Source organism: Perna viridis, chromosome 8 (genome assembly GCF_037379345.1).
Source record: "Perna viridis isolate PV_CMFRI_1.1 ecotype Kerala chromosome 8, ASM3737934v1, whole genome shotgun sequence".
Lineage (NCBI taxonomy): Eukaryota > Metazoa > Mollusca > Bivalvia > Mytilida > Mytilidae > Perna > Perna viridis.
The window spans coordinates 19,446,139-19,457,310 of NC_142452.1; the positions used below are offsets into that span (position 1 = coordinate 19,446,139).

The window sequence follows — 11,172 nt, forward strand, 5'->3', positions numbered from 1 at the left end:
GGAGTCGACTGTATATCTCTTTTATTAATTTATGCCTTATTGGATTTCAAAATAAGTTAATGAGGAATATATTTGAGGCTTTGAATTGCACTAATTAAGCCGACTTGGTCTTGTAACTTTCCTGACTGAATGACATATGGTGCATATAGTGAAGGCAGATTCTTCTTGAACTTTGTATTTCAATTTACTGGGAACAAGATAAGAGAGTCTGATACACATTCTGATCAATTATTATTTACATAGATTTGATGTACCATATTTTGGTGTGTATTATGCACACATTTTTCATATAAATAAGAGTGTGGGTCAGGGCTTTCATTGTCTTTTCAGTGAGCTGGCTTTGTAGAGAAATTGGACAGTCTACACCTTCAAAATGTATCAGAGGGGGAATGGGGCCCATTGTGATTTTGAACCATCCATTTCCACTTTTTGAACTGTCTACATTTTGACAGTAGCCGGTTCTTAATGAAATTTTTGATGGGGGTGCATATTATACAGCAATATATAAGTATTGGCCATGGAATAAAAGATTTTTGTAAGAGAAAAGACATTTCTTATGATAAACAAAGAAACCAGAGGTGAAATGTTACTTAAAGAAAGTTTTATCTAATCACCAATTCAAATACATCTTATCTGAATAACATGTTTCAGACAAAGGTTGTACAATATTTTTTTCTTTATATAAAACATGCTTAGAGATTAAAATGAAAAATCAAAAAGTAACCAAAGTCTTTTTATGTCAAAACCTCCTTATTAAATGCATTTGCTGCTGAAAATGATAATGAAACTTATTTTGATGTTTTTCACTATTTTCTTCTTAAAAGTATGTTTTTGAAAGACAAAAATTGTAAAATTTCAGTAACAAACTAAGCCGGAAAAGTCTGATTTTCAGGACTTTTTGATTTTTTTTTTATGTACACATCAAGGCCAATAAATTGACCAAACAAGTGCAAAATATCAGTCTTTTGTTTTACTAAATACTTAAATTCACACCTTTTGACCTTCAAAATTGCACTGCATACAAAATATAAATGTGTTTTATACACTCTAAAATACAGTACTTAGCTTGGTCATAACATATGGCTTACTTAATCCCAAAAGAAGTTCTAAGAAATTTCATTATTTATTTTATCAAGCATTATTTTAAATTGGTTTTAGTAGGCCTGTAGTAAGATTTTGATTGGCCATTCTTTATGATTACTTCCACAAAGTTGTTCAGATCGGAAATGACTTTTTTTCAGTTTTTCAGAACAAATTAAGCATATGATTCTTTTTTGCCTTTCTAATACTTTTCTTGATTTCTTGTTGCATATCATTCAGCCATTAACAGCTAGATACATGTATGATATATTTATTTGAAGAAGCAGCCATCAAAATTCACCTATGGATGATGGCAAGATGAACCAGATAGTTGGTTCAAACAATGGAGATAGTGACATTTTTGACAACCAGAACCAGTTTCAACAAGGATGATTTTTTTCTACTTTTTAGCAGAATTCTGCTAATTGAAACTTAGATTTTACTCTTACAATTTTTTGTTTTTACTGTTTAATTATTTCTGGTTTTGTGGTAGAGCCTGGTACGGACTATAATTCCAAGACGTCTAAAACTGATTGTAATGTTTATTACAAGAGTAAAAGCGAGCTCACTGAACATACAACATGTTCAAATATATATACTATTCAATTATATAAGACACATCCATCAATCAATGTGAATCTGGACATAAACACCCCACGTGTCCAGTTCACCCGCCGATCCACCACCTGTGTACAAGCATTCTCTTGACCTCTAGGTACAATTGCATTTCTCTTGACTCGCTCACCACCTGTTACGCTCTGGAATATTATTATTTGTGTACAAGTATTTTTTGACCTCTAGGTACAATTGCATTTCTTTTGACTTGCCCACCACCTGTCACGCTCCCCGAATATACAACATGATCATATATATATACCATTCAATTATATAAGACACATCCATCAATCAATGTGAATCTGGACATAAACACTCCCTGTGTCCAGTCCACCCGTACATGTTTACCCGTACATGCATATAATTCAATTTATAGTTAACATAGACAATATTAATTCTTAAAGTCATTATAGATTCCTCCCTTCCTCAACAATAACAATTTAATCAATAATGTCTAAGTACTGTCCTATCATAGTTTGACCAATTACTGCTTTGTTTGATGACCTTGTAAAATCATCCCTGATGGAAGAGCTAGATTCCATGATTGTCTGACTTTCATTGGTCAGATTCATTTAAAAAAAAGGGGACAGACTGAAAAATTACCCGGTTTTTCACATTTCCTGTAGAATTGAGAATTAAAAGCTTATTAATATCTTGCAGACCGTTAACTTACTATTGCTTCCAATTTTATCATGTTGATTTTAGAATCTGATTTTCTACCACATTTACAACAGTATAAGTGTTATCTCTATTATTTTTATTTAATCTGTTAAGTTATTTACAATTTACATAAAGTTTAGTTGTAACTTGTTATTTGTTTGTTAAACTTCAAAATAACAATTTTTAGCTGTGCAAGTTTAAAAAAAATAGGGAGACAAATTTATATTTCAGAAATGCAGTGATTGAATCAGATAAGGCCATGCACTATTTATCGCATTCAGAATAAAAAATGTTCCATCAAAGTCAAATATTTACCAAAAAATTGAAAGAATGGCCCATTAAAATTCTGAAAATCATTCAAAATGGTTCATTCTCAAATTTAATCCCAATCACTGTAAATGTCATTAGACAATATTAGAAAAATGAGGATTTTAACAGAGTTATCTGTTCATTTTCAGTGCATTACCAGTGGTATTATAATATGCAAACACTAATGAAGGTTTTCTTTATTTGAAATGAACACTATTTGATCTCTTCATCACTGGAGATTTTTTTTTTTCATTTTGATGTTATGAATGTGGGTTTCAGAAATCGAACACTGAAATGTTCATTTGCAGTGCAAATCAATGAAATTATGAATTGTTTACCATATGGGATGGAAAGTCTTGATGGTTGAATAAGTTCAATTACAATTTCAAAGTGAGGGGGTTATTTTCTTACCATGTTTCACTGACTGTCTGATTCTTACAGAGTATGACACTTTATTTCAGGCCCTTCAAGATGGAAACATTGGTAACATGGGTGATGGTGGACAGGACAAGAAGAGTATTACACTCTCTCTGTTTGAGGGACGAGATGGAGATCATAATGATGATAATAAAGAAAGCATGCAGAATAATGGGCTGATGCAGAATGGACTTGATGATGAAAATGTGTTCAGGTATAGTTGATACATGTACTGAAGAACAGAGTTGCCAACCCTTATGAATTTTGCAAAGGGATTGATTTTCAAGCAATTTTAGGTGCCTTCAAATGTTGTCATATTCCTCACAATTTAGAAACTTACTGAAAGTTTTCTAATTTTCAGATTTTATTTGACTCTTGAAACTATTATACAAATGGATATTTCAGTTTAAAAAATCCATAAAAACGATGTTTAGTGTAGTCGTGATGAAAATTGTGGTGCCCAGTTGTGATAAAGATGCCAAAATGGTCATTTTGATTAAACAACTTTTTAGGACAGAAAATGAACCTTCTTTTTTTTTTTTATATCTCAAATTATTTTTTTTAAGTAAACCTTGTTGTTTTCATCAGAAAAGGTTAGGTAACACTTGTTTAGAATATATTTGGTAGTTGTAATTAGGTGAAACACCCCCTACTGGTGTCTTTGTAATATATCTCTTTTATTAATTTATGCCTTTTTGGATTTCAAAATAAGTCAATGAGGAATATATTTGAGGCTTTGAATTGCACTAATTAAGCCAACTTGGTCTTGTAACTTTCCTGACTGACATATGGTGCATATAGTGAAGGCAGATTCTTCTTGAAATTTGTATTTCAATTTACTGAGAACAAGATAAGAGAGTCTGATACACATTCTGATCAATTATTAATTACATAGATTTGATGTACCATATTTTGGTGTGTATTATGCACACATTTTTCATATAAATTATTTCAAGAGTGTGGGGCAGGGCTCTCATTGTCTTTTCAGTGAGCTGGCTTTGTAGAGAAATTGGACTATCTACTTCAAAATGTATCAGAGGGGGAATGGGGCCCATTGTGATTTTGAACCATCCATTTCCACTTTTTGAACTGTCTACATTTTGACAGTAGCCGGTTCTTAATGAAATTTTGATGGGGGTGCGTATTATACAGCAATATATAAGTATTGGCCATGGAATAAAAGATTTTTGTAAGAGAAAAGACATTTCTTATGATAAACAAAGAAACCAGAGGTGAAATGTTACTTAAAGAAAGTTTTATCTAATCACCAATTCAAATACATCTTATCTGAATAACATGTTTCAGACAAAGGTTGTACAATATTTTTTTCTTTATATAAAACATGCTTAGAGATTAAAATGAAAAGTCAAAAAGTAACCAAAGTCCTTTTATGTCAAAACCTCCTTATTAAATGCATTTGCTGCTGAAAATGATAATGAAACTTATTTTGATGTTTTTCACTATTTTCTTCTTAAAAGTATGTTTTTGAAAGACAAAAATTGTAAAATTTCAGTAACAAACTAAGCTGGAAAAGTCCAATTTTCAGGACTTTTTGATTTTTTTTTTTATGTACACATCAAGGCCAATAAATTGACCAAACAAGTGCAAAATATCAGTCTTTTGTTTTACTAAATACTTTAATTCACACCTTTTGACCTTCAAAATTGCACTGCATACAAAATATAAATGTGTTTTATACACTCTTAAATACAGTACTTAGCTTGGTCATAAGATATGGCTTACTTTATCCCAAAAGGAGTTCTAGGAAATGTCATTATTTATTTTATCAAGCATTATTTTAAATTGGTTTTAGTAGGCCTGTAGTAAGATTTTGATTGGCCATTCTTTATGATTACTTCCACAAAGTTGTTCAGATCGGAAATGACTTTTTTTCAGTTTTTCAGAACAAATTAAGCATATGATTCTTTTTTGCCTTTCTAATACTTTTCTTGATTTCTTGTTGCATATCATTCAGCCATTAACAGCTAGATACATGTATGATATATTTATTTGAAGAAGCAGCCATCAAAATTCACCTATAGATGATGGCAAGATGAACCAGATAGTTGGTTCAAACAATGGAGATAGTGACATTTTTGACAACCAGAACCAGTTTCAGCAGCCTGGTTTCCAGTTAGACCCTCCTCCTTTTGAACCCATGGGACTAGAACCTGGTCATTTTGAGTACAGCAATCAGATAATGCCCGTAATGGACAGTCCAAATTTTAATATGGACTATGCTCAGGTAATACTATTAGAATACTATTAATACCTGGTGTAGAGAGGATTCTAGTCTTCTTGATATTACAAATCTTTTGCACATACGTTTGGTCTCAGAAGTGCAGATATTATTGAGACAAAATTGAAATTTATTGACATAATAATGCAACAAGGATGATTTTTTCCCACTTTTTAGCAGAATTCTGCTAATTGAAACTTAGATTTTACCCTTACAATTCTTTTTTTTTTGACTGTTTAATTATTTCTGATTTGACCAATTACTGCTTTGTTTGATGACCTTGTAAAATCATCCCTGATGGAAGAGCTAGATTCCATGATTGTCTGACTTTCATTGGTCAGTTTCCTTTTTCCTCCTCATGGAGTAATAAAAATTATTTCTGTCACATAAATCTGGGCTCCCAATGACTGCTCATGCTATGTCTAGAATTTATTACTATTTTATAAGACTTAAAACAAATACTTTTTTCCCCAGTAGTTTTGATTTTTATCTTGTTTCATCAATCAGGGATTGAGTGAGTTGATGCCAGTGACACAGTTTATTTCATTCAGAATAGTATCTATGCTCATTCAGAATACTGTAATATGGTTTCATTACTAGCCCAAATATTACCTGTATCAACTCATCCTATATCCTTATAAAGCAAATGTTTGTTCCATTCTTAACCTGAATCAACATGTTTTATTTTTTTAAGATGGAAAATAGTAACATGGATATGGACAGAACATTATCGATTAGTTCTATGGATAATCCAACATTAATTCAAATTTTAAAGGTATAATATATTATCAAGGCTTTTGCTTAAACATGTGATACATTGTCATGTTACTGACCAAATTATTACCAGTATGAGTACATTCTATAGATATTCTTGTAAAGGCAATTTTTTTTTCCATATTAAAGACTGAACACAGTATTTTTTACCATATTAAAAACTAATCGCAGTACTTTGACATTTCTATAGACTAAACATCAAATAACTTTGGGATATGAAGTTAAATCTTCAGATAAAGAAAAGACAAGTTTCATACAAATACTGCGTCAGAGAAAGAAATATTTTGATCCTTTTAAATCACTTTGATATGAACATTTTGCTTTCACATACCAGTATCTGAAAGAAGATAATTATATCCCAGCAAAGTTTAAGGGGTATATAGGATTCACTCTGCCTGTCTGTCTGTTTGTCCTTATGTCCTACTTATTTTCAAAGCAGACAGCAGCTTAATTATGAAACTACATAGATTGAGATGTGCATAACTGTCAGGAATTTATGTTTACACAAAACTTGTAGAAATGATAGCTGTGATTGATTCATTGTTGGGGTTTAACGTCCGAGCAGCAGTATTTCAGCTGTTGAACATGGCTGTAAAGAAAAGTATTAATCTTGTATTGCATATTTCTGAGCTTTTCTTAATCAAAACATGGAGGCTGAAACATATATTGCGCTTTCTTTTTGCCTTTTCCTGTCTTTTTTTTGGCAAATGTTAACCAGTTTTCAACTAGGCCAGAATAAATCTCAAGATATGACACCAGAAACTTTTTAAGAAAAAATCAGTATTTACATGAAAAATAAGTGCTTCCAAAAAGGGGTCTATTTTTCTATATTAGAATAAAGTATATTTTAAGTTTGACCTTATTGTACCAAGGTTCATTATTTTTTAGCTATTGCCATCACTTGGCATCCATTGTCTATGTAAACAATTTTTCAGAACTATTCTCCTCTGACACTACTTGACCAATTGGAACCAAAAACTTGTGATATTAATGTTCTTTGGATTATACTTTATAGAACTATTGTGGGGATTTTTGATTCGTTGAAAGACATGGCTGCCATTACTAAAAATAGTCTTCTTGAGTCAAAGTTAATTTCTTGTTAAGGCTAAAGTCAACCAGGTGATCGATTCAGGCTCCCTGGAGCCTCTTGTTTTTTGTGCTTATTAGCCGTTGACTCCGAACACTTTCTTAAAAAAAAATAACTGTTACTAAGAGTACCCAGGTGTCAAAAGAATAGGTTCTTAACAAAGTTAAGCTGTCAAAAATTCAAAGAGAGTAAAATTATTGAACATTCTGAATACCCCACCCTTAACTTAGTCCTGCTATGAATATACAGTTTGTGACTGTATCTGGGAAAGCTTTTGATTTGAAGCCTGTCAGGTTTTTAGAATATCTTGGCAGAAAAGAGAGGATATCTCAATTTCATTGCACCAGCCTCTTGGCAGAATAGCATTGAAGAAATTATTTTCTACATAACTCTGAAAATCATTAATTAGTATTGGTTCTTGATTGCTTTGAAAACTGATTTATTCAGTAAGTCATAGTTTTCCTTTCCTCGTTTGCCTACCCCAGATTTGATTTTTTATGATCAACTCAAATAATCTTAATGTTTAAGGCAAGACTATGCAAACATATTGAAGATATAGAAAAAATCAAAAGAGGTAATGAGGTGACACGGCAAAAAATGATACACCTGGCCCAAAGAATGGATGATGACACAGAGAAATATGAAAAGGCAGCAGAAAAACGAAGGAGACGTAGACAAAGGGTAAGCTCTATTCTAAATATAACTACAGTACTAATAGTTCAGTGAATACTACTGTAATATCAGATCTAAATTGGCAAGAAAACAGGCAAGTTATCATTACGATTTATCATAAAATAGCCAAGCAAAGAGTAAGTTGTCATTGTGAAGGTCAAACAAATCATCATTGTTTTGATTTAACCTTACTCTGTAAGAGATAGAGATACTACAGTCGAACTTCACTCGCTCGAACTCGGATGGCTCAAACACCCGGGATTTCCCGAACACAATTCAAAGTACCAAAATTTTCTCCTATATAATCAATATAAATAACCTTGGATTTCTCTAACTTCGATTTCTCTAAAACTCGAACTGACTAGTCGGTCCGTTCATTAATAAATCTTAGAAAAACTCGAACTCGTCAGCCATTTTGTCAGCTTGGGTAATAAAAGCTGTGAAAAACTGAAACAATATTATTAATCAGTGATATTTTAGTTAATTACAGGTAATATTTAAGTCATTAATTAGGTAGTTTTGATCTTAACATAAAACTGATTGAAGTTCGAGAACGTTCTGAAGTCGGTATGATGAAATCATGACAGAAAATATGATGAAAACAAATTATTGACCAATGAACCTGCACTCTGGACATTTTTGAAAGAAAACACAGCATTTTTAATGTCCACAAATCAACATAATCTTCCAAAAGTGAATGAAAAAGATCCACGATCTAACACAACTTCGGAGGAAGTAAGCAATTTCTAACGATTAAGTCGAACTCTGACCGGCAACGAAAGAAATCTGGAAATATACGAACTTCAATTTCTCGAACTTCCGATAACTCAAACACTTTTCAAAGGTCCCTTGGAGTTTGAGCTACCGAGGTTTGACTGTATTTTATCTCAGTGTCCAGCATTTTGAAACACCCTTTTTAAAACAGAGGTTAAGTAAAAGAAAGTTTAATTTTAAAAAATATAGGAAAACTGGAACAAAAACAAATGTTAAAAATAAATAACATAAATACAAATATGGGTTAACTAGAGATAAACTGATAAAAAGACAGAGGTATATTAAAGAATAAATAGAAATTGTAACATGTACATTGTAGAAACAATATAAGATTAATTGAAGAAACAGAATTGGAGGTTAATGTTAGAAACAGGAAAATTAGATTTTTTTTCTGTGAAAATTTGCAAAAATGAAAATATTGCATTTTCAAAATTTATAAATTTATAAAACCATAATATTTATTCAGTCAAACCTTGATGTGTCATACTTGGAAGAGTAAAAATAGATAACTTGAACTATTTACAAAGTCCCAGCAAAACTCTCCTTACTTTAATAAAATTTTACCTCTGATGACTCAAACTTGGATGAATCGAAATCTGGGATAAATTAACTAAAAGTTTTCAATTGGTCCCCCCGATGGATTTCAAAGTTGATTAACCCTGATGTCTCAAATTCAACTAATTAGTTGCAAAACTGCATGATTGTTTTATTACAAACCATGATCTGTTTTTAAAATGATTAGTATGGATATAAAAATAGTGATTAAAGTGTAAACAAATTAATAACAGATTATCGCGTAACATTTTTGATATCACGTTTTATTAGCTCAAAGTTTGATATTGGCCCAAGAGCCAAGGGCTAATAATACATGTGATTTCAAAAATGTTGCGTGATGTTCTTTTTTATCATATGCTTTGCTAGACACCATATTGTAAACAAATACGATAATTGCCAAGCCTTTATGGAAAGGGGAGTAATATCACTTATGGAAAGCCATGTAATATCATTCCAAAGCATGTAATAACATTTTGATATCAGCCCGCTTAAACAATCTTGAAGAATATCAAATTTTTTTAAAAACTTGCTTTATTATACAGTAAGAAATGATATTTATTTTCTATAAGTATATGATAACCTTATACATTGTATATCCACGTTGGAACCCACACTAACAGTGATATTGGATATTTTGATAAAAATAATGAAGAGGAATTATAATTGCACTTGTTTCTGAATATTCAATTAGACATCAAACAGACGAAAATAATTGAGTGTATTTCAAATACTACATTTGTTTGGCTGGTGAATCTGTAATTTTATTGTAAAAATGTAGAGCACATCGTTTTACGAAAAGTTGTGTGAAGCAGCATATTACAAACTTGTGATGTTTTTGATGTAGAAACTATAAAAAGGACATTTCTATAAAATACTTGGCGCTGTTAAGTATTTTAAACATGATTAATAACACACAAAAGTATCTTTAAAAAATATATTTGCTATGAAATGCAACTCATCACGAAGAAACCTGTAAAGTGAAGAACATATGTACAAGCACAACAAATGACGTAAATACTGAAGTAGTTTTCGACCAACCTATTTCTGGTTTATGCTTGACCTTGGATGACCTTAACAGTTTTGCCTGGTTCTTGCCAAGGTTTCATTGTTAATTAAGTTGTTTATTATTTATAGGTTTCTGAACTTAAATAAATGGATGATGAAAATTTTATTAAATCTTATTTTGTAGGCCTATGGTAGCCAAAGGAGTACTCACACATCATAGACTTAATTATATTACTTCACATAAGGCATAATTTGATAATTTGATTTTAAGTTTTCTGATATTGTAAATCTAGTTTCCTGTTTTTATGTTGACATTTTACTTTATATTACATGAGAGTTACACATTATCAACTGTGTATCATTGTGCTGGCTTTATCTTTATCGTGCATCATTTCCTTTTTTTATCTTGTCATTTTCTTACCAGATTTAAAAAAAAAAATAGTCTAATAGTAATTGTTACGACTTTCAATATTTATAAGGTTTTTGTGTGTGTTTTTTCTCTTCAAAATGAATGTAATTGTACATGTACCTTGACTTCAATTATTTTTGTTATATATTTCAACTGCCAACAACAAAGAAGTTAATATGTCTGAAACTGTAATAATACCTCAAGTTTAAATATTCTTAGAAATAAAAAAAAAACCAATATTTATGTCAACCATTTACATCATTTAGTATAAACTATATCCCATTAAGTTAATGATTAGAATAAGGTCGTGATAACAAACTTTTCATAGTACAGTTTGTAGTATGTACTTTCATTTTGATAACAAAAGTTAAAATTTAAGTTTTCACTGTAAGTCTACTTATCTTGTCAATTAATCTCAGTATAGAAATATATATTCAATATGGTAGTTGACCTATTGACTCAGTACATGAGTACTTTGACATTATATAACAAGGAATTTAATGGTAAGCTGATAATCATTATGATCATAAGGCATTTTGTTCTACTTAAATGTGCTTCAAATCCCTGACTTTTAAG

At 30.9% G+C, this 11,172-nt stretch overlaps 1 protein-coding gene across 1 annotated transcript; it reads left to right on the forward strand.

Annotated features, from left to right (window-relative positions):
* Positions 1-1,383: 1,383 nt before the first annotated feature.
* LOC148609669 (uncharacterized) lies at positions 1,384-10,407 on the forward strand. The gene is made up of 6 exons (XM_088543138.1): positions 1,384-1,410; positions 3,126-3,295; positions 5,098-5,326; positions 6,015-6,095; positions 7,710-7,862; positions 10,372-10,407. The coding sequence occupies exons 1-6, from the start codon at positions 1,384-1,386 to the stop codon at positions 10,405-10,407; spliced, it is 696 nt and encodes a 231-aa protein (XP_088399264.1).
* Positions 10,408-11,172: the final 765 nt, after the last annotated feature.

Excerpts from the sequence above, each read along its gene's own strand:
- LOC148609669 (XM_088543138.1), top strand. The coding sequence starts at position 1,384 with ATGGATGATGGCAAGATGAACCAGATA. Across the intron at positions 1,411-3,125 it reads ATGGCAAGATGAACCAGATA|GCCCTTCAAGATGGAAACAT; the intron begins GTTGGTTCAAAC and ends ACTTTATTTCAG. Across the intron at positions 6,096-7,709 it reads CATTAATTCAAATTTTAAAG|GCAAGACTATGCAAACATAT; the intron begins GTATAATATATT and ends TTAATGTTTAAG.